General features: G+C 35.5%; 2 protein-coding genes across 2 annotated transcripts in view; both read left to right on the top strand.

Annotated features, from left to right (window-relative positions):
- Positions 1-6,252: 6,252 nt before the first annotated feature.
- On the top strand, positions 6,253-8,193 carry LOC128206580 (histone H3.3A). The gene is made up of 3 exons (XM_052909158.1): positions 6,253-6,367; positions 6,835-7,117; positions 7,525-8,193. Exons 2-3 carry the CDS (start codon positions 6,836-6,838, stop codon positions 7,651-7,653), a joined length of 411 nt encoding a protein of 136 aa, XP_052765118.1. The 5' UTR covers positions 6,253-6,367; position 6,835; the 3' UTR covers positions 7,654-8,193.
- Positions 8,194-9,827: 1,634 nt separating this feature from the next.
- Positions 9,828-24,660, top strand: part of LOC128220530 (DNA topoisomerase 3-alpha-like) — a 43,013-nt gene continuing 28,180 nt past the window's right edge. Inside the window, exons 1-12 of the mRNA XM_052928966.1 lie at positions 9,828-10,053; positions 10,863-10,996; positions 12,487-12,562; positions 14,243-14,351; positions 14,918-14,969; positions 15,358-15,449; positions 16,585-16,755; positions 17,080-17,125; positions 19,921-19,975; positions 20,804-20,878; positions 22,340-22,520; positions 23,118-23,224. Of these exons, the coding sequence (XP_052784926.1) occupies positions 9,892-10,053; positions 10,863-10,996; positions 12,487-12,562; positions 14,243-14,351; positions 14,918-14,969; positions 15,358-15,449; positions 16,585-16,755; positions 17,080-17,125; positions 19,921-19,975; positions 20,804-20,878; positions 22,340-22,520; positions 23,118-23,224 (1,260 nt within the window). The 5' untranslated portion in view covers positions 9,828-9,891. The remainder of the gene's footprint in view (positions 10,054-10,862; positions 10,997-12,486; positions 12,563-14,242; positions 14,352-14,917; positions 14,970-15,357; positions 15,450-16,584; positions 16,756-17,079; positions 17,126-19,920; positions 19,976-20,803; positions 20,879-22,339; positions 22,521-23,117; positions 23,225-24,660) is intronic.

Below are 24,660 nucleotides of genomic sequence, written 5' to 3'. Positions count from 1 at the left end.
ATTAGAGCTAGATTCTTTTCTTAAACCAGCCAGATCCGCCTATGCATGAGTAAATTATGGCCCTTGAAATGCTATAGCCTTAGCAAAAGTATACTCGAAGGGAGGCAAACTGCACAGAGAGTTTTGTCGTATTGTAGTGATGATCTCCATTTGCCGTCTGTGATCCATGAGGATCATTGTTTGCTTCCCTTTGTACAGTGTCTGTAATAAGTATGTACATTCTTGGGGTATTAAAAACACCCAAACGGTCAAGCCAGTGGAGCATAGGACATCATGGGCATCTTGTTATACTATTACATGTACATGTACTTCAAATATATGGACGCCGTGTAAGATGTTTATCTTTACCATCTGTGTAATGATGTATTTGTACAGTCTAATGTTTGTATATGCTTGTGTTTTTTCTCAATCTCTTCACTTTTTTAACTATAAAATATCCATTATATGTTCTTTTTATAAAGTTTATCGAACCAAAATTGTTCCTATATTCAGCGACACCCAGTGAATCTAAATAGCATGACAGCAAAATTGCTTGAAATTGTTGTGATTTAATAAGATTTATAGTTGATAATATAATAATATATTTAACGGAAAGAAAGTTTTCTCGTTAAGTCCAAACTGTTCAAAATTTGTACTTTTTGTTGCAAAATGATGTCTTGTAGGTTAACATTCGTAGTTGCACTAAGGCAGGGGGCGTTCCAATTAAGATCTTAGTCAATTGTAGTGGTAAATTGAAATGATTTTAGTGCCATATTTCATTATTTTGCTTCATATTTGTGTAAACTGAACTTCAGCCAACATTAAATATGAACATGAAGTCGAGGATATAACAAAATCCATGTCTTGCCATTTGCGATGCTTATACAAATTTTATTTTTTTGTCGTTACTTAAATTATATAAAAGTAGAGTATAAATGTCAGATATGGCAAATATAAAAACAATCATAAACTTTGTAAATTTTAAATGTTGTCCTAAGTTTAAATCACATACACATAGATATGTCGATGAAAAGAGCTGCCAAAATTTCCATTTAGTCACAAGTGCGTTATTTAGCAAGCTTGCGGGCTGTTATAATAGAGACATTTCGCGCTCAACACGTTAAAAAGAAAATTAATCTATGTAAATAATAGCTACGTGGCCACAAACCATCAGTTAAAAAGGCGCGAAAATATTAATTAAACTATCTGTACACAAATCATATCGTATTTTGTTTTTCATTATTCATGTCTAATGAGATAAACATGTAAATGTATTAAAGAAGGTTTGTGTTTAAAACCAACCTATATTGTTAGCGTATAAAACTGACCTACTGTTATCAATTGCATAACATGATGTTATACATATACAAAATATTAACAGAGGCATTTTATCATAACATGCAATTTCAATGTCGATATTGCAAAAGTTTTCATTGTTGTGAAATAATTCTCCTCGTATGTACATACTGAACAAAATTTCACAATTACATGTATACACCCTTTAAACATGACGTTTCAATAAATCTGTTTTAAAATAGCAGAAGGACAACTTTGACAACATCCAAACAGACACAAGTCACTTCACAGAATGGGAATCGGTAATAAGGAAAATAATTTAGATAATTTCATATATAATACGAGTTTATAATATAATCCGCGACCACAAGAAAGGCAATTCGTACTTATAGTTAGTACAATTGTACACCGAGTTGTTTCCCTTACATCAACAGTGCATTGTTTCATTGCAGCAGAAATGATTGATCAATTTGTTTTTAAATGATTGTAAAGCGCTTGCGCAAACGGACGGCAAATGGGCGAAAGGAGCAAAGGTACGAAAGTACGAAGGCGAAGACACGAAGGCGAAGACGCAAAAGTATTAAGTACGAGGGCGAAGGGACGAAGATGATGGAGCGAGTTAAGTGACTCGTACTTTCGTGTCTTCGCCTTTGTGCATTCGTGTCATTGGGTTATCGCCTTTGTCTCTTCGCCTTCATACTTTCGTACTGACATTCCGTTTTCTGTAAGGGCCATCGGGTCTTCGACCTTACGCGACGGAACGAAGTCGAGAAGAAACGCTCCTTCGCCTTTGTATTTTCGTACTTTCACGTCTTCGCCTTCGTCCCTTCGCTTCTTCGCCTTCATACTATCGTGTCTTCGTTGTCGTCCCTTCGCTTCTTCGCCTTCATACTATCGTCTCTTCGTTTTCGTCCCTTCGCTTCTTCGCCTTCATACTATCGTGTCTTCGTTGTCGTCCCTTCGCGTCTTCACTTTTGCGTGAGGAAGAAGACGCGATGGTCCCATCAGAACATTGTATGTAAATTTGTTGTTTTTGTTGTTTTTTTAAAAAATGAAGAGAACATGCTTGTCTTACTTTCGCAAGGTATGGTAGTCAGCTCTTGCTAAGTTACGATGACCATCTAATATTGGTAGAAAAAAAATCCTGTAAGCTACTGTATAAACCACAACACATCTTGGACCGATTTACCATTTGGCCTTAGAGGGGATGCTTAGATGACTTGAAGGGTCGGGTGGGGTCTGAAAGACTAGTAAAGACTTGAAATCCGACTGAATATATTTAAACAATTTATTAAAACGTTATATTCATTATTATATTTCTCACTTTAAATATTGCAAAATGAATTCGGTGTTTGCCGGAACGTGGTAAATTAGCTGAAATGATAACTGTGTTTACCATGGTTTATTATTCATTACTGCTTCATATGATGATCTATGTTTATCCTTTTTGCTATTTGAATGATAGTATACATGAGTGAATTATGTTTAACATAATTATCATGTTTAATTTTTCATTAATGCTTTATGTGACAGTGACTTGTTGTTTAACGTTTTTAATGATATTTAAATAATAGTATGTATTCATGTGTGAATTGTGTAAAGCTGTATGTCGTTATGTTTTGTTTTAGAAGGCTATATCGAATATATGATGTTTTATAGTTGTTGTTGTCATTATTATTATTATCATCATTATTATTATTATTATTATTATTATTATTATTATTATTTATTATTATTTATTATTATTATTATTATTATTATTATTATTATTATTATTATTATTATTATTATTATTATTATTTCTATTACTATTATTATCATTATTATTATTATTATTATTATTATTATTATTATTATTATTATTATTATACAAATATCCATGGGCTTCTTATAGACGATGACGTCACATACAAATTAGACAAACTATTCTTTTCAACTTTAATATGAGCGGTCAATATATTAGCGTTTCGACCAATATGTACGGCACATTAAAAGTCGATCAATTTAGAATTTGAAAACGGTGCCAATGAAGGTTTGAATGCATACGACTAATATATACGAATAAATCACAACTTCTTCTCAGCTTTTCCCATCAGTCAAAGTTACAATTAAGGAACAGAACAAACGGTATATTATACCTTCGACCAATAGCAATCCTACTCCCAGATTAGATTAGTACATCGTCTTAATATAAAACTTTATAAACTCAACAACAACAATAACTCCATAGTCGGAACATCACAAACCCATTACTCTTATTCGTTTTGAGCTTTTGTATTTTGCTGCGTTTATGGACTTCGTTTTGAAATTTCCTAAAAAAATGCATTTTTGGAGTGAACATGTTAACATTTGACCATCTTAATTTTTTACAAAAGTGATATACCCACAGGCATCTGAATCATTGTTTGTCACTAAAATATTGTTTAAAACCATTTTGGGTACATACAATGAGATAAACAACACATCTGAAGATATTTAGTGTCTTTGATATACAAAAAAGAACTAAATATCTTCAGATGTGTTGTTTATCTCATTGTATGTACCCAAAATGTTTTTAAACAATATTTTAGTGACAAACAATGATTCAGATGCCTGTGGATATACCCTTGTATATATCGGTATGGTACAGAATCTCGCGTCTCATAAAGTAAGTAATGCCTACCTACCTACCCAATTTTATTGAGGTGTTACTGGAAACAAAGAATGTTTATTTGGCCTGATTTAGCCCCGGGTCATTTGATACTTATCGTATTGCTTGAAGATTCTTAACTCGCTTTTTAAGAACCTTAGGCGAAGCCAGTTTCCTTTATAGATTTTAATAGGTGACAAGTTGATGATTTAATAGCACTTGTCAAGTCTGAGATCTGTACCTTATTGTTTGAACTTGGTATTTAAGATGAACAAAAAGGTCCGGGAAGGCATAATACATGTTTGCTTTCAAAATAAAAGGACTTAAACAAGCTTAATATTCAAAAATACAGGTATGTTATCATTATTTTCATACTTTCAATAATCAGTAACTTTTGCTTAAATCTCAGTTGAATCTTAGGTATTTTTGTAGATCTTAATTTTAAATAAATAAGTTTATTTTAGCAAATATACATTTAAATAAAAAATAATACAATGTCGATTGCATGGTTTTGTGTACAGCTGGGACCAATAACAATTCTACTCCAAGACAGCTCCAACCATATTGTGGAGCTTCTGCATGTGGCCATTATTTCTAAATTTCTTTAAAACATTGATACCGCAGATGGTCGTTTGCCTGTTTTAACTTAATGGTGTTTCAACAGACGTGTTGGATCACTGTCCACCATGGTTTTTTTTTTTCAAAGTGAGCTAGTTTTCGGATGGAACGAACCGACGAAACCGCCTCCGCGGAGAAGGTTTCGATAGTTTCAAAACCATATTCGGTTTTCGTAAAACAAACGATAATGGTTTTCATTTTATTTGAAACTATCGCAACAAAAGCAAAGTTCATGAAACCATTTTAAAGCTGCACTCTCACAGTTTGAACGTTTTGAAAACTCAGTTTTATTGTTTGGCTTGGATCATGCCAATTTATACGAAAACGGCATGGATACCAGTGATGTAAGACTGCTGACCAAAGATCAGATCGCAGATTTTCATATTTAAGTTCAAAAGTTGATGTTTTATGCATTTTTCATAAACCGTTAGTAACGCTTTAAGCCATAAACATTAACTTTCGAACGGATATATGAAAATCTGCGATCTGATCTTTTTTCAGCAGTCTTATATCACTATTTCTCAGACATTTACTCAAATATTGGCTCATTTCAAGAAATTAAAAATGTTGTCAAAACGGTCCATCTTTGAGAGTGCAGCTTTAAACCCAAAAGTAGTTTATTATCAACAAATATACGCCCTTATTCTCCTTGACTCTCGGGTACATGCTCTTGAGTTTTTCTGAGTGATTCATTTAAGTTCGCAACATAACAGTTTTTGCATTTTATAATATTGTGAAAACCGCAGTATGGCTATTTCCCGCATATTTCTTACAGCACTGTTATGGAAGAATGCCGCTTACGTCACAAAACAATATGAGACAAATGACGTTTGTCCAGAATTGTAGCGGTGATTTCTGGCGTTTCAAAGGCAATGATTGGATTTGTTGTTGAGGGTCGAATCGTTAGAGGACTTGGAAAAATGCCCGTCTTTTTCCACAGTCAGGCCAATCAATTAATTAGTTTGTCTAAATGTGAATCGGGGGGGGGGGGTGGCTAACTCCATTTCTAACCCGAATTTATAGTCTCTCAGCATCTAATAAGTTACAGCTCTGCGAGTCTCCAACTGAGTTACTCTTCGAGGTCAATTACATTTTCGACATTCCGGCAGACGAATTTGCTACGTATGATCACGTTGAACTACATTGTATACATGCACATTATAAGTTGCGCAAATAACGGTAGAGCTGAATAGTACACGCCACCATTGCCGTAGCCACACTTAAAAAACACACCGAGGCAGAACGGTCTATGGGGGTCCTGGGGCATCCCCCCTCACACACCCGGCAAGAAGCGATTTCCTGCACTCTGGAGTATCTTTGGTCGATGGTTGGTGTACATTGAGGCAAATGAAGTTAGTCAAAAAGAGTTGTTTTTTAAGCTATAGAAATTGTTATATGCTCCAAAAAGCAGCTGCCTCGGTGTGCCTCAGTGTAGCTACGGCACTGGCCACTCCGGATCTACGTATCTAGATTAAATACATTTTCAGCGGCAAACAGATTCGCAAGTATCACGTGTTTGAGATTGCGCTTTGAATATAGCGCGAAATTAATGCTTTACGGATGTGTCCGAGCTTTACCGGAAAAGTAGTCGGAAAACCCCGAAAAGACTTCGGGTTACGAAAACGAAGCCAAAAGTCGTCGATCATTATTAACCAATCAACATCAAAATATCAAAGCATTTTGACCAATGAAATGTTTAGAATAAGATCCAATCGTATGCGTTATGCATTTGACCAATGAAACTAAAGACTTGTGTGACGTAGATTTGTTGTGTATTCCAAAAATAAACATAATCACCCAGAATTCACAGCAAGTAATACCGCTAGATTTGACTGAATCGTAAAGGTAAGAAAAATATCTGAAAAACATAAAATAATTCCATGATTTGTCTTGATAACATACACTTTGTATATCTGGAGGGTAATGTGCACAATTATGCAGGCATATCCATTTATTTATCCGTCCAATTTCTTCAGAAAGAGCGGAAATTCAATCAATAAAAAAACGACCGCCATTTTTCTTTTCATTGTTCTGATGGAAATTTTTGCGAGCACAAGTTCCGTCACATACGAAAGGCGTGAAAATTGGGCACAACGGCCAAATATTTGTACTGTTAGAGTAGAGCGGGTATACATTGTTACTGTTTATGTCCTGATATAACTAGAAAAGGGCACATTTCATAAACACTTGCAACTACCGGTTTGGCTAAAAATAGATCAGTGAATTAGTCTATGGAAAACCCCGCAATGTGGCGCAGGTTATCGCGTGTAATGGTAAACAAAATACTGATTCCAATTAAAACCATATTTCAGAATGGCTCGTACAAAGCAGACAGCTAGAAAGTCCACTGGAGGTAAGGCACCTCGAAAACAGCTGGCCACAAAGGCAGCCAGGAAAAGTGCTCCCTCAACTGGTGGCGTGAAGAAACCCCACAGGTATAGGCCCGGTACCGTTGCCCTGAGAGAAATCAGAAGGTACCAGAAGTCTACCGAGCTGCTCATCAGGAAACTTCCCTTCCAGAGATTAGTGAGGGAAATTGCTCAGGATTTCAAGACCGATCTGAGATTCCAGAGTGCTGCCATTGGTGCTCTGCAGGTATAAGTTTTAAACCACATTAATTTCAGATAGAAATGCATTTGCAACGATGTGTGTTACAAACTGTCTGATCAATTTGAATAGATGAAAAACTGAAATGATTCAAACTTCTCAAAAGACTATTTAAGCACAAACATATTATCTTTTATGGGAGATGTGGCATTTTTAACCAGCTCTCTTAAATTTAACCAGCCTTGGCTTGTTTAGCTGACTGGTTTCATAAGCTTAGAAAGTTTCGGATACTTTTATTTTTGTAACAAAACTCATTTAAATTGTTTTGTCAAATCTTCATTTTTGACGTTTATAATTGGATTATCAATTATTGCGGGTGCCAGGAAATGTTTCTGGTATTTGATGTATGAAATTTCGGAAAGCGAGTCTGACCAATACCTTTCTTCACTTTTCAGGAAGCCAGTGAGGCCTACTTGGTTGGACTGTTTGAGGATACCAACCTGTGCGCCATCCACGCTAAGAGAGTCACAATCATGCCCAAAGACATTCAGTTGGCCAGACGTATTCGTGGTGAACGTGCTTAAACAACAATGACCCTCCATCCATTGTCATCAAGACATTACTTCATATCACAGACCACTCATTGTGTCAGATTTACAGTTGTGATATATGCTTTGATGGCAAACTATTGACAGTGTGAAAAGATCTCAACACTTTGCTGTGGCGAACAAAATCAGTGACCATATATAACAAATAGATAATTCTCATTCATTTCGTTCATTAAAATACAGATTTTTAAAATTGTGTATGTTTTAAAGTGTAAAAATTCAGGGCATGAACTATGTTTTTATCTTTTAAACCTTTATATATGGTGGGTCTTTGTACTTACTCTACTTCTATCTGTTGTCCGTCATTTTCTATAGTGCAGTTACCAGTAGGAAAATCATGTTAAAAGTTAATATTCTGGATTCCAGTGATTCGTTTCTAACGTTAACACAATCTTCAAAAACAATTGGAATTTATTTGTGTTTTTCTCCGAGAAAGGAACTAATTCTTCATTTTGTTTCCAATTTTTGTAAACATTTTTTATGTTATCGTGAAATAAACGTAGTTTTAAACTATAATTGTTGTTCCACTTCTTGTAAAGGTATCCAGACTTTGATGATGGATCATATATTTGAACTGCATACTGACACTTAAATTATTAGTACAAAGAATATGTTCTTTTATGAGCATTTTATTGCAATGTAGTTGTTCAGAATCAAGGGAACTGGCAACTGTAGAAGGGTGGGAATTTTGTTGTTTGATAGGTCAACTATATAGGACAAGTTCTGTACAAAAGGTATGATTTTGGTTGAAAAGTTCAAGTGCATTGAGACAATTCAGAGAGCATGCAACTACACAAGCTATAGCATGTGTTAGTTGTTGCCACTTAATCTGGATTTTAAAATGGAAAGGATGTAGGCACACTTCAAGATGGCTAATCTATCTTCTTGGTCTCAGTATTCACTGTAAAGTGTTACTTGTTATAAAGTATAAGGTAGTTGTACAGCAGTAACTGTTTGTAGAGAATATAATGTTGGATCGTGTGATCTGCGACATCATTATTGCAAGCAATGAGAGCAATCAACTCACAAGGTTCTTTCTACTTGGTCGCATAAGGTGACTTTCAAGAAGTACTTACAGCAGTGGCAACATCGGCAAAAGCTTATCCAATCATTATTAAATTTGTGCACATAATTTCTTTATCAATTTCAATCATGTTGAAAACTGCATCTGTAAGAGTTCAGCCCCTTTTATGTCTTCAGCAAGCAATAACAAAATTACTTTTGGTGCAATTGCAATGAAATTTGGTGACATTGATAATGGGCATTGCAAAGTATCGGGTGATCAAGATGAGAATCTTCTCTGTTATTGAAATTTAAACACCATGTACATTTTAACATTCCTGGCTTAATTACTGGAAAGAAGTATGATCATAAAAGTGTACTAGATTGGCGCAACACTTCAATAGGAAACCCGATATAGTGTGTTATTCTCTGTTGAGGAGTCCAGATTTTATTTTCAATCCGTGCAATGTTTAGATAGAAATAGAACTGGTATGAACATATCGTATTACCGCTCAAATCAGTAAAAATGAAAATCATTACTACATTTTTATGAAGCATTTTGTCTGAATTTTATAGAATATGGTCTACATTTTGAACATGCCAATTAAAGGTTTGATATTTAATTTAGTTCTTTGCTTTATGAACTCAATTTTGCCTTAACTGCATTTCAATAAAAATATATTGGGACATTGATTCTCCCCATAATTTAACATGTATACATCGAACACTCTTCAACAGTGTAAGGATTACCACTAGGATATCTTTTTGAACCAGGTCCCGAAAGAACGATCAAAACGTCTCTTGAAATATAGTTTGAAAAAACAGCAAATTACTAAAGAAATCAACATAATTAAAGACATGCGTTTTAATCTGAATCCTGTGTTACAAAAGCATTTAACTAATTTAAGAGAGCATAAATAAGAAATGGTTTTCTACACAAGGCATTCTCGATAATGAATTTAGACTCCAGAAGTGTAATAACAATTCAATTTCTTGTTTTGAATGGTTAAAACTGAAAGCTTAAAACTCAACATTTTGATGAATTACAAGTAGCAGGGGTCATAATGACATGCCACTGTTTTAGTTTCAAAAATAGTTGAGTGTAACCTGAAATATATTTTCTTAGGGTTCCATTATTAAAATGGCGCCCTCCATGAAACTGTCAATAACATACCAAGGAAAATTTACGTTTTTTTAAGCAAATGATTACAAATGTTTATTAGAAATGCTATTATAAACCTTTTGAAGCTTCCCCTTTCTCATAGATTTTCAACTGGTCGAAACACTAACATGGTGAAGGTTTTAAATGTTGCAGAGAAAAATGATGCTGCAAAGTGTATTGCAGATGTGATGTCAAGGGGAAGATTTAATAGGGTAATTTCTTTTAGCGAAAAAAACTTGTTTGATCTAACGTATTTTGTATTTTCATTATTTCTTTTGTAAAGTAATGTTGTGAGTTGATGCATATAACACTGTTAAGTTAACCTCAAAGGTGAGCTGAAATCCATAGCACTAGTACAGCCTCTACCAGCACCCTCCATCTATAGCCGAAAGACAGCTATGAAAGTCCCCAGCCCCCTCCTTCCATAAATTAGAGGGAGCCCTGTAGTTGGACTAGTGCATTTACATGCATTTACTATGTGTTTCAATGACACTTTTGAAGATTTCAATGCACCAAGCAATTGTAAATACGCCCCCAGCAATTGTAAATACGCCCCCCCCCCTCCACTGCATATACTCTGTCACATTTGCCCCCTATCTCCCCAGACCTGGGGTGGGGTGGGGTTACAATTGACTGGTGCATAAAAGGTTTTAACCCCAAGCAGTGTACAAATTGGCTCAAGTCTGGTGGGTAAACACTAGTAAAAATTCAATCTGGTGTGAAGAAATCCTTCTTCAACAAGCCTAACTTCTGTGACATTTACATTTCAATCTTCATTTACATTGGTTGATAAATATAACGCTGGTGTCATTACAAATTTGAACAAGCCTAACTGTATCCAGAATTTGATCAAGCCCAGAAATCATTTTACAAGTGTATATGTTTTCTTTCGTAACTTACCAGTTTCAATGCTAATGATTGATATATCTGAAATAAATACTTGTATCTGGGTAACCTAAAAGATGTTCACCATTGATTACTGCGCAATATTTTGATTTCGATAAGCACTTGTTCATTTCAGAAAGAGGGATTTTCAAAGTTCAACAAGCTCTATGAGTTTGAGTACATGCTGTTCAACCAGCGCTGTAACATGGTAATGACCTCTGTATCTGGACATCTGCTTGGCCTTGAGTTTACTGGACAGTACAAGAAATGGTATGTTTATGAGCTTTTAGCTCGACTATTCGAAGAATAAGAAGAGCTATACTACTTGCCCTAGCGTCGGTGATGGTGTCAGTGTCACACCTTGGTTAAGGTTTTGCACATACGCACCTTCAAGTCATTATCGTAGCAAATACATTATGTATTGCATTGAAACTTTAGACATGTTTTCAACTATTCAACCTACTTTATTAATGAAGTAAGATAACTATTATTAATCCCCCCCCCCCCCCCCCCCCCCCCCCAACAGAGTGGGGAGAGGATTAAAGGAATGCACTTCGTCAGTTGGTCCGTCCGTCTGTCGGTCTGGCTGTAACATTTCGTGTCCGGGCTATAACTTACTTATGCATGGATGGATTACCATATTGCTTGGTACAAATGTTGTCCTCGTTGATAAGATGTGCAGTGACCTTGACCTCAAAGGTCAAGGTCATACAAGACATTTAAAGGTCAGAGTACACATGCTTGTGTCCGCGCTATAACTTACTTATGCATTGATGGATTACCATATTACTTTATCGAAAATACTTAAGGCTTGCTATTTCATCAATGTTATAAATCAAGGACTCATTTTCCTTCTTTTTTTTAGCCAAAATAACCTTGACATTGATCTGACCTACACTACACACAATATGAATAACTTTAACAAATATCCTTTTATAATATGTTCATATATCCAAGAATATTTAGGTTACCGATCAAATAACTTGTGTTTTCTATATTCCCACTCTTGACCAGTGGTTGTGTACAATTTTGGTCAGTTTCAACGTACCAGTCAGGCTGCGAGAAAAACAAAATATACAAAAAAACAACGGTGGGGGATATAGCTGTCATTTGGACTGCCTTGTTATGTTTGTAATGCAAATAATTGCCTTTTATTTTTCATAGAAAATTTGGTAAAGGTTTTGTGTGTAAGCACAGAGGTTAATATCCCATGGTCATGAAGGCACAAGGACAAACAAAAACAAAAATATACATGATGTTTCAAGACAAACATTTAACTCTCAGGGATTGAAAGTTTTGACAACTTTTTTACTTTTTGTCTCTGGAAACCCGAGATATAAGACTGAAGTTTATCATATTTACATTCTAAAATTGATGTATCTGGCTAAGGGCGTAACTATAAACGCTTTAAAAAAGGAAATTTTTGGCAGTTTACCAAGCTATTGAAATCTGTTCTATTGTGAACAATCTAATATGACTGCATTGAAGGCGTTGCTGCCAAAAGTAGCTCATTTTGAGATAAAGTATAAAAATGACAATATGTGATGGTGCAGCTTTAAACCATTTTGTAAGCACTCAATATCACACAATGTGGGGTATGTTTCATTGAACAACATTTCAAAAATTTACTCTTACATTCCAACAAAGTAACTCTTTCTGTGAGTCATGGTATGTTTCATTTATCTACATTTCAAAAATCTGTAATTTACCCCCTGCTTTCCAGCAAAGTAACACTTTCTGCAGGTGTGTTTTTATTTCAGGCATGCTTGTAGCCCTGTGTCATTGTTTGATGCTCCAGTGGAAAAGTATTGCCCAGAAAACTTCATTGACATCAAGGTACATCTCACTTAGCTCGTTTTTGATTTAAAGGGTAAAGGTCACAATTCCATGGTATAATTCCATGGTATAAAACATTCTGTCTTGAAATACAGTGAATATATATTTAAAATACATATGCTTTACTATGTGCAAAAACTTTTAACTTTGCTTTTACTAAAAATCTGTTCAAGATGTTTAAATAAAACTGGTATACGTGTTGCTTAGGAAAATATGCACATGTTTAGCAAGGCCGGGCCATATTTCTCTCATACATTAGAGAGAGAGTCAGAAAGAGGGGTGGGACGGTTCCAGTTCCTGGGTGTGTACTGGTTGGTCATGGATAGACCATGCTTGTAACTAATGTGATATTTCCTTTTAAAGCGGACATTAGAGAGAGAGGTCCGCGGGTCCCAGTTCCTGGTTTTGTGGGTTGATCATGATTGTAACTAATGTGATATTTTCTTTAAAGCGGACATTAGAGAGAGAGGTCCGAGGGTCCCAGTTCCAGGTTGTGTGGGTAGATCATGATTGTAACTAATGTGATATTTCCTTTAAAGCAGACATTAGAAAGAGAGGTCCGCGGGTCCCAGTTCCTGGTAGTGTGGGTTGATCATGATTGTAACTAATGTGATATTTCCTTTAAAACGGACATTAGAGAGAGAGGTCTGAGGGTCCCAGTTCCTGGTAGTGTGGGTTGATCATGATTGTAACTAATGTGATATTTCCTGTACAGCAGACATTAAAAAGAGATGTCCGCGGGTCCCACTTCCTGGTAGTGTGGGTTGATCATGATTGTAACTAATGTGATATTTCCTTTAAAGCGGACATTAGAGAGAGAGGTCTGAGGGTCCCAGTTCCTGGTTGTGTGGGTTGATCATGATTGTAACTAATGTGATATTTCTTTAAGGCCGGCATTAGAGAGAGAGGTCCGAGGGTCCCAGTTCCTGGTAGTGTTGGTTGATCATGATTTTAACTAATGTGATATTTATACCCCCACAAACGAAGTTTGAGGGGGTATATAGGAGTGAGCTTGTCTGTCGGTCGATCGGTCTGTCGGTTTTCATGGTTTCCTGATGATAACTCATGAAAGGCTAGACAGATTTGAAAAAGTTTTGGTACACAGGTGTAACATCAGAAGATACAGGTCAAGTTCGATATTGGGGCTGGTGGGGCCAAGGTCAGGGTCACTGTTACTAAAAATAGAAAAACGGTTTTCGGAAGATAACTCATGAAAGGCTTGACAGATTTGAAAAAATTTTGGTACACAGGTGTAACATCAGAAGATACAGGTCAAGTTCGATATTGGGGCTGGTGGGGCCAAGGTCAAGGTCACTGTTACTAAAAAAAGAAAAACTGTTTTCCGGACGATAACTCATAAAAGGCTTGACAGATTTGAACATTTTTTGGTACAAAGGTGTAACATCAGAAGATACAGATCAAGTTAGTGAGCTTGTCGGTCGGTCGGTCGGTTGGGCATGATAAAAGAAGATGTAGTGTGCAGTAACCTTGGAGTTATGGCCTCTTTTTAAAGGAATGGTTTGCCATTCCTGTGTCCAGGCGGCATTTGGGGGTATTCGTCACTCCTGTGACAGCTCTAGTTCCTTTTAAACCAGACATTAGAGAGAGAGGTTTGAGGGTCCCAGTTCCTGGTTTTGTGGATTGATCATGATTGTAACTAATGTGATATTTCTTTTAAAGCGGACATTAGAGAGAGAGGTCCGAGGGTCCCAGTTCCTGGTTGTGTGGACAGATTGCGACCGGGAAGGAGAAAATATTGGTTTCGAGGTTATACAGGTCTGCAAAGCAAGTAAGCGCTATGCAATCAAACATATATAACTAATTAAATCTATTGCTTGTTTACGTCCTGGATCAAACAAATCAGAACCTAGGACGACCTCTTTCATTGAATGTAAGACCATATTTTATTTCATGAGTCACACGTCATTGATAAATGGTTTTTGTGTCCGGCACAGTATAACTTGTGTTTTATGCTTGTTTAACTTTGGGCTGATTGTTCAAAACTTTGTTAAAGTTAACAACGTGATTAATGACATGGTTGTTATTTAAATATAAACGAATACAGCCAAAACTGTAAACTCAAATCTTGTTAGAAATACAGCAAATCACAAGTATATCCAGTAAACTTCCAGAGCAGTAATGATTTGAAAGTTAACAACAATGATGTTAACAAGGTTGTTAACTTTTACAAATATTCTGAACAATCAGACCATTGAATATGTTGTCCCATATTTTCTTTGTTTTTAACACTGATTGTCTGCAATGTTTTTGGACAGTGCTCATACAGGTATATAAATAATCAGTAAATACTGAAATAACATTCTAACGCCATAATCATTTCGTTTCTCTTTACAGTAAAACCAAATATTCAAGTTTACAGAGCCAAGTTTTCAGAAATCACTCCACAGTAAGATTTGATTGTGTTTGTAAATGATGGTTAGTAGCATTTAGATATTAAGTCATCTGTTTTTGGAAGAAAAAAAGTTGCGGTATTGTCATAGCCTTGGTGTTGTTGTGATCATGCAGAAACTTAACCCATTCGCCATTTCTCAAAAACTATTCAAGGTATTCAAATGAAACTTGATATACATGTTGCCTGAGGCCCATTTTTCTGTGGCTTTCATTCCACAGTTCTCTGGTTTATGAATAATGTTTCCTCTTCTTTACAAATGATGGAGTGATAAATACTCATATGTGTCTAACATACTATCACACTTACTGATAAGCGCATTGTTCCCTTGATATTATTACCAAAATTTAGTCTAATTTTGTAACTGATTCTGCTCGACATTCAGGGCCATAGCACGAGCCTGTAATAACCTGATTCAACCAGATAAACGTGTGAGCGATGCAGTTGATGTGAGACAAGAACTGGATCTTCGAATTGGTAGGACACATGCGCATTATAATATTGTGTAAACATATCTGAATTCATTTAGCAACAGTTTTTGAAATAATGTCATTTATCAATACACTTATACATTTGCAGTTATTTTTTATGCCCCTGAAAATGGGCATTTTAAAATCAAACTGTCATTCGGTCTGTTTTTCGTGTCTTGCATGGCGTGATTTATTTTTTATCTTAAGCACATATATAGGGGTTGGACGTGTCACATGTATGACCCCTTGATTGAAGCTTAAGGTCACACTTAGATGTTAATCCTTTTGGAATGATGCACATAGAATATAGGTGGTTGTGCTTGGGCTGTAACTTTCTCATATAAGGGATGATTTAGAATTAATATGGCACATTTGTTTGGCACACAAAGGCGACATGTTTGGTGTGACACTGAGGTTCTTTTCTCTAAATGTATCATGTGCAACTCCAAGCTCCATTCCTCTTAGATAAACTCTTCACACTCTCAGAGTGAACAATCATGGGGTCCAGCATATAACTGCTTATACATTGTAGTTCATGTAAGCTCTTTCTGAATGTAGTTATATTCCATTGATCTGTCTGGTACTTTGAGGGGCATTCATCACCTACAGTGGAAGCTCTTTTTTTCTGACCAATTTTTCAGCCCCATTCACACTGCCAAAACAAAAAAATGTTGCTATTAAATCCTAGTTGTCTTTTTAGAAAAAATATGGGTCGATATGTTGTTTCAGCCTTTTCTATTTCTTAAAGCATTTCTTAAATATTTCCCTGTTTAGTAGTCAATTTAAACACCATTTTTCCCAATTAGAAAGATCCTAATTAACTCCCTTACCAAAATGGTGGGAAAAAACAACAACTGATGAACCTGTAGTTGTGATGTGGTGACCTTTAATTCGGAAAAAAAATCCAAGCATTTACAATTTCCTCGAAGGTGTAGGATGGACATTAAAATTAAGCTCATGAACATGTTATTGAGTTCAGAATTCAGTAATTTCTAGTTGTGTTGTTTGAAAAGCAGAGCATGAAGATACATAGGGATAACTTTGTCCAGGGGTGGTAACACTTTACTCTGGGAATGATAACTTTTTTAATTACTTGTGGCAGAGTCTTCAAACTTGTTAAGATATGAAATAATAATTTACAGGAGCTGCATTCACTCGATTCCAAACGTTACGACTCCAGAAGATATTTCCGAATGTTCTCGCTGACCAACTGATAAGCTATGGCAGTTGCCAGTTCCCGACCCTTGGCTTTGTTGTCGAGAGATACAAGCAGGTCCAGGCGTTCGTTCCAGAACCTTTCTGGAAACTAAGAGGTATATTGGTAATTGTATGGTGTCTTTGAATAGGTATTTGGTCTGGTTGTTAACAGATAATAATAATAAATAATATAAATTTTTACCAACAGTCGATCAATATAATTATATTAAACAGATAATAAATGAGCTTGAAGCATTTTTTCATAATTTGAAAAGGCCAGGCCTCTTATGAAATTATGATGAAAAATCCCTTACTTCTTGTTTTTGTTCTGATCTGTAAAAAGATTTTAAACTCTTTTCTCCCCTTTCTTAATCTTACAGATACTTTTATTACCGGAAATATTTTGTATCTTATCTCTTCTAAAATGTTCACTTTTTCAGTTAAGTACAAAATGGATGAAGTTGATGTGGAATTCAATTGGAAAAGGTTTGCAGTTATTTTTTAGCTCAACTATTCGAAGAATAAGGAGAGCTATCCTAGTCACCCGAGCGTCGATGTCGTTGTTACCACTTGGATGTAAAAGTTTGCGTACCACCTCAAATATTTTCAAAGTCCATTGACATATGGCTTTGAAACTTTGCACACTTGTTTACCATCATGCCCCCAACCTGTACAAAGGAGGAGGTAACTCTATCAAGCATTTTGACAAAATTATGCCTCTTTTTCTTCTTAGAATTTATGTTAAAGTTTGCGTACCACCTCAAATATTTTTAAAGTCCATTGACATATGGCTTTGAAACTTTGCACACTTGTTCACCATCATGCCCCCAACCTGTACACAGAAGGAGGTAACTCTATCAAACATATTGACAAAATTATGCCTCTTTTTCTACTTAGAATTTACGTTAAAGTTTGCGTACCACCACAAATATTTTCAAAGTCCATTGATATATGGCTTTGAAACTTTGCACATTTGTTTACCATCATGCCGCCAACCTGTACACAGGAGGAGGTAACTCTATCAAGCATTTTGACAAAATTATGCCTCTTTTCTACTTAGAATTTACGTTAAAGTTTGCATACCACCTCAAATATTTTCAAAGTCCATTGACATATGGCTTTGAAACTTTGCACACTTGTTCACCATCTTGCCCCAAACCTATACACAGAAGGAGGTAACTCTATCAAGCATTTTGACAAAATTATGCCCCTTTTCGACTTAGAATTTGCATTAAAGTTTGCGTACCACCTCAAATATTTCCAAAGACCAGTGACATCTGGCTTTGAAACTTTGCACACATGTTCACCATCATGCCCCCCCAGCCTGTACACTGGAGGAGGTCACTGTATCAAGCATTTTGACAAAATTATGCCCCTTTTTCTACTTAGAATTTACGTTAAAGTTTGCGTTCCACCTCAAATATTTTCAAAGTCCATGGCTTTGAAACTTTGCACACTTGTTTAATATCATGCTCCCCAGCCTGTACACAGGAGGAGGTAACTCTATCAAGTATTTTGACAAAATTATGCCCCTTTTTCTACTTACAATTTACGTTAAAGTTTGCATACCACCTCAAATATTTTCCAATTCAATTAATGTAAATATCTCAGCACATCATGTATTGCATTGAAATCTAATCTAACAGTGATCCATGCATGTTGCGCCAAAACTTTTCAATCCATACACCGAAAAGCGGCGGAATAGTCGAGCACTGTCTCTGTGACAGCTCTTGTTGTCTTTTTAATTTATTGTTAATGTATTATAGTTACAATTACAATTACAATTGCTTTTGCTTATTTCTTTTTTGTCAGTTGAAAAGAATATACAGTATTTTGTGTTTTTAGGTCAACTGGCCAGAGGCCAAAATATTTGGTATAATGACATGGTTTCCATCATCCGTCCCTGCATCTGTAGACAATTGCTTGTGTGCGCAATAATTTTTTTTCAGTTTTGATTGTATCTGAATCAAACTTATACATTAGTAAGATATCCACAAGAGCTCTGTTCCTTATGAAATGAAAAGCAATTTTCTAAGGGAGACAACTTTGTAAGAAGAGTTTTGTATTATTGTAGTGTTTGCCTCCCTTTAAAACTGTTAAATGCACTGAATAAGACCATGCCAGATTCAATTGATTTAAAGGAATCTCTTGCATTAGATAATATCTCAAGAAATCTTTTTATGATACAAAACAAAATATTAGAAAAAATATGATTCCATAATTATTATAATGCTAAGGCCTAAAAAAAAATACATTTGGTTCGGGTTACCCGACCCTACCTACGGAATAGGCGCCGACCCTAACGTTTTTATAGTCAAATTGAAAAAAAAAAATGAAAAAATAAAAAAATTCTCTTTTTTTTGCTTTTCAATATGTAGTTTAAAACCTTAATTGCTTATATTGAAGATAACTTTAACACCATTCTCCAATGATGAAAATGACATTCTTATATAAAGCCCAATAAAAAAAATAATAAAAAAAATAAAAAGCCTACCTACCCTACCTATTTTTGAAAAGGATGTAACCCTAACCAAACAATTATTTTTTTTAGGCCTAAGGGCGGATAGTTCAAAACTCAATGTTTAACAACAGTTCTAACATCAGCGTTGTTAACTTTTAAAACTGTACTATGCTGAAAGTTTCTTGGATACACTAGCGATCTGCAGTACTTTTTAGAGACAAATGTTTCAACTGTGTTTGTTTCAAATGAAGTATGAATTATATGAGTCTATCAGATATATATAGCAATTTTCAAAAGTTAACAAGGATGCTGTTCACAGCTTTGTTAACTTTAACAAAGTCCTGTACATTGGATTGATTGTGTGGGTAAAGGTGCTTAGGCTAAAAAAATCCTTTAGGTTCAGGTTACCGGACACTACCTACGACATAGGCATAGAGCAGACCCTACCATTTTTATAGTCTGTGGGTTAAAAAAAGAAGAAAAAATCTACCCTACCTGTTTTTGGACAAAATGTTACTCTAACCACACAATTGGTTGTCCGGTAAGCGCAGTGGTTAGTACACTCGCTTCTCACCAAGGCGACCCAGGTTCAATTCCCAGCCTGGGCGCATGTGAGTTTGATAAGTGGTCACCAAGCTGGACAAGTGGGTTTTCTCTGGTTAGTCCGGTTTCCCCCACAACACAAGACCACACTATTGTGCAACATCGTGCCAATGAGAGTGACTTAGTATAAGTTATTATAACTTTCTTCACAATTGTTGTAAAATATGTAATGTTTAAACTAACCACACAATTTTTATTTTTTGGCCTTATGTTTTAGGAACCGTCTATTTGATTATATGGCCTGTTTCATCCTCTACCAGCAGTGTATTGAGGTAAGTTATATGATATGTATTTTAAAGACATATAGGATCATCCATGAGTTGTTGTTTAATACAAACATCTATGGAACAAGTTTAGTAAAAATTATAATGCAAGCCTTTGGCAAGCTTTATAACTTCCATGTTACAAGTTTCATAACTTTTTTGAAAGGAATTTAAAATTGTTTTATTCACATGACACATTTATTGCCAGAATTGAAGGTTAAATTCATTTTTCGGTGAAAGGTTTGTAGCTAAATAAGTAGGATAAAATGACATCAAGGCCAAGTTGAGGAAATACATAATGGTTGTATTACTTTGGAACAAGGGAACATCATGTGGTAAAACTTTTTATTATATACCCATCATAAATCCACACGCAATACATATTGCAAAATACGTTAGTCCGTATTCCACTCTTGTGACGTTATGTCATAACAAGTTTCATTGCGTGATGTTAAAATTACGTCATAAAACAAAATGGTGCGTCGTTAAAATGACATTTATTATGAAAACATGTGGCTTTTAAGTCATCCAACCAATAATTTATATAATAATAAAGGGTAATTAGTACTGCTTTTTTATCCAAAATGTCGTATTCGACTCTCATGGATTTTTGCAGATTTTGATTTCACTTGGCCTCGTGAAATTCGAATTTGCAAAAATCCACTTGAGTTGTATACAACATGCCTGGTCAAAATGCAGTTCTAATAACCCTATTACAATACACAACCTTAAATGAATTTGTCACATCTCTAAAGCAAAATCAGCACTTGATTAAACAAATGTAAAACTTTTATTTGGAATTTTGCTTTATTAATAAGCATGATATATTTGTTCTAGTCTCCACTTGCAAGGGTTGTGGATACGAAGGGTCGCAGCAAGAGTAAATGGCGTCCGCAGGCCTTGGACACAGTGGTTTGTTATTTGGTTGTGTTTCTCGTGAACTATTATATATTAAGATTTATTGTATGCATGGTATGACTCTGCTTTTTTCATTGGTAAAAAGTCTGTCCCATTACAAAGCATAGAAAGCTATATACACTGGCGAAACATGGTCCTGTGAAATCATAAATATTCGTGGGGCAGATATATGTGAATTTCGTGGGTTGGTATATCCACAAATTCAAGGTCCCAACAAAAATTTGACCTTTAATTCTGAAATCATACTAGCTATATAAAAGGGTATACATATATTCACATGAATATACATGGTCGCGGTATACAGCTTGTAAGTACCTAAATCATTGTTTATTTTACTATTAATGTGTTTTATATTATATATTATTTAACCTCAGTGATAATAACTTTAAAGTCATTTACTAGTACTTGCATTCAGTTCTTTGTATGACATTGCCAGAACATTTAAATAAGGTTGACTATCAACCTCCTGTGCGTCGCTAATTGATTTTGTTTCTTTGATGAAATATTTTATCGATTATTTAATTAAATGCTCTTCCTGTGTTCTCACAGTTTGGAAAAACTCTTAATTAACATTCAATGGCCTTTTTTATATCCTTGATGTAGGTGCATCTTTATTTATGACCCGTATATTACCAATCAAGCGATAATTGACATATAATATTAATATCATACAATTATGTCACGCAGTTAATGGCGCTACAATCTTAAATATCATATTGTATGATTGTAGTGCCATTAACTGCGTGACATAATTATATGATACAAAAGACAAGATTGGCGCATGGTTAATTTGCAGACGATTTAGGATCGCAGTTTCGATTGTTTTTCTTTTCAAGAAATGAGTATCCACGAATTTAGGTACGCACAAAATTGTTGTTTTTCGAAAAACCACAAAATTTCAAATCCACAATTATAAATTATTTTACAGTATTCACCAGATAAGAGAGATATTTCTATGATCAACTTTGGAATGTTTCGCAAAACACATTTTCATTTCTGTTATATTTCATAGATAAAGCAGCTGGAAATGTCGGTGATGTAATTTCATAAGCATAACATTTTTGAATGTTTGTAATAATTATCATGAAAAAACAATGAAGAGTTGAATATAGGGAAATATTAAATGCATATAGTAAAGAAAGTAATTAAATGACTATTTTGATAAAAATCCTTTCTTATGGACCACATAAAGTGTTATTCATTTTGACTTCATCTCTTTGAATATCACATTCATGCATTGGTATAAATTGGTGTATAAACAGGATATACATGCCACCAGTCAGGAAATGTATAATAACTAATCTCACGCATTATAATGATGCTATGCACACTTTGCTTTTTCCAGAAAGTTAAATCAATATTCTACGGTATACACCAAAAAACCAACAACATTTGTAATGATTTAAAACTTTTTTTCATATTCTAAAATGTAAGTAAATATCTTTTTCATCATAGGAACTTGAAAAGCTAGCATCCCGCAAACTGCGTATCAATGCCAAGGAGACCATGCGAATTGCAGAAAAGTTGTATACGAATGGGTTTATAAGTTACCCGAGAACAGAAACAAACATGTTTACGAAGGAGATTGACCTACGAGCCCTGGTCGAGGAGCAGACAAGGGATGAAAACTGGGGAGGTAGGGAAATAAATGATTGCCGAAATTTTAAAACTCATTTTTTTTTCTTATTAAACCCGAACTTATAATTGTAGTTTATATGTACATGCTCACTTTTTCACAGCTAGTGCCTTCACACTTGCTAAAATATTTGTTGATTGGTCAATGCCTTGGTTTTTCATTTGTATTCTCTTGCTTAGTCATGACAACATCAAGTACAAAAGACTACAAACAGCTGGACTATAACTTCTACATGTATATAAGATAGCCTGGTAAAATTACAGAATATCAACTTCACACATATTTTCAATGAATCTATGTGACGTTTGGTTAGATACTTGGCAAGAGACCCTTACTCTTTAACCCTAGGACCCCAGAAATTAACTTTTATTAAATATTTACCATTATATTGGAAACCTATTATAACGTACCAGAGACACCTTATTTTGTCGACCATGAGTGTCCTAAGACTGCTAGTTGAAAATTCCAAGGGCAAATCAGGGAGATCTTAATCACAAGCTTGCAAGCAAAGAATGGTGGGGGAATACCTTGGTAAGAAGCGAGTATGCTTATCACTGTTAACTGGACATAAAAACAAGTGATACTGTTTTTTTTCAGAGTTTGCTCAAGGTGTGCTAGAGAGGGGTCCTACTCCAAGAAATGGTAACAAGACGGACAACGCCCATCCCCCCATACATCCCACCAAGTACACACACAATCTGCAGGTTCGGCGCAAAAGTTTTCCTTGAATTGGATACTTAAAAGTTTCCCTGCATATATATTCATATTTTTATTAACTGTTGTTTTGATGTAATCGATGTAATCAAATATCATTTTTAGGCTGTAGATAAAATTAGGGCTATTCCATTTAAACATACAAACCCCGGGGGGAAGGCACTTTCAAAGTATGCCACCCCCCTACAGAAGCAAATTTACCCTTGTGGGGTCCAAATTAGGGGGAAAAGACACCTATATATACTACTGAAATAAATGCATTTTTTACAGGTCAGGCTGCTCTTTTGTAAATCCGGATGACTGACATATTTGGAGACGACTAATTAGCAAATCAACTTTTGTTTTTTTGCTTATTATTTGCCTATTAAGGGGTAGTTAGTCAATCCCACATCGATATTTGAAAGAACCAACAATGACAAAACCCATTTTTATGCCCCCTTTTGAAAAAAGTGGGGTATATTGTTTTGCACATGTCGGTCGGTCTGTCTGTCTGTCTGTCTGTCTGTCGGTCGGTCGGAATACCAAATGGTTTCCGATCAATAACTTGAGAACGCTTTGACCGAGGGACCTCATACTTGGTATGTGTATTGGTCATCACCAGCAGATGAACCCTATTGATTTTGAGGTCAGTGGGTCAAAGGTCAAGGTCAGTGTGACCTTTACATGAAAAACGGTTTCCGATCAATAACTTGAGAACGCTTTGACCCAGGAACCTCATACTTGGTAGGTGTATTGGTCATGACCAGCAGATGAACCCTATTGATTTTGAGGTCAGTGGGTCAAAGGTCAAGGTCAGTGTGACCTTTACATGAAAAACGGTTTCCGATCAATAACTTGAGAACGCTTTGACCCAGGAACCTCATACTTGGTAGGTGTATTGGTCATGACCAGCAGATGAACCCTATTGATTTTGAGGTCAGTGGGTCAAAGGTCAAGGTCAGTGTGACCTTAACATGAAAAACGGTTTCCGATCAATAACTTGAGAACGCTTTGACCCAGGGACCTCATACTAGGTAGGCTTATTGGTCATGACCAGCAGATGAACCCTATTGATTTTGAGGTCAGTGGGTCAAAGGTCAAGGTCAGTGTGACTGTAAGCTGAAAAAAGGTGTCCATATTTTATTTAAGTGTCCAAATCCTACTAACAATTTGGCTCCCAAGGGGGCATAAATGTTTCACTAACATCTCTTGTTAGCTCTACTGGCCAAAGGCCAGAAGAGCTTATGCGATGGTAATGTGTACGTAGTATGTGCATCCGTGCGGTCGTGCATCCATGCGTTCGTGCGTCTGTAAACAATTGCTTGTGAACACAATACAGTCTTCAATTTTGAATTGTATCTCGATGAAACATTGTATCTCGATGAAACTTGTACAGTATCTAGATATCCATTATGGGCCATGAAAGTTTTAAAGAAATGCTTTCTAT

Source organism: Mya arenaria, chromosome 2 (assembly GCF_026914265.1).
Source record: "Mya arenaria isolate MELC-2E11 chromosome 2, ASM2691426v1".
Lineage (NCBI taxonomy): Eukaryota > Metazoa > Mollusca > Bivalvia > Myida > Myidae > Mya > Mya arenaria.
This window is presented reverse-complemented; position numbering and strand designations above follow the sequence as displayed.

Coding starts and splice junctions, on each gene's coding strand:
- LOC128206580 (XM_052909158.1), top strand. CDS start 6,836: ATGGCTCGTACAAAGCAGACAGCTAGAAAGTCCACTGGAGGTAAGGCA. Junction 7,118..7,524: donor CTGCCATTGGTGCTCTGCAG/GTATAAGTTTTA, acceptor TTCACTTTTCAG/GAAGCCAGTGAGGCCTACTT.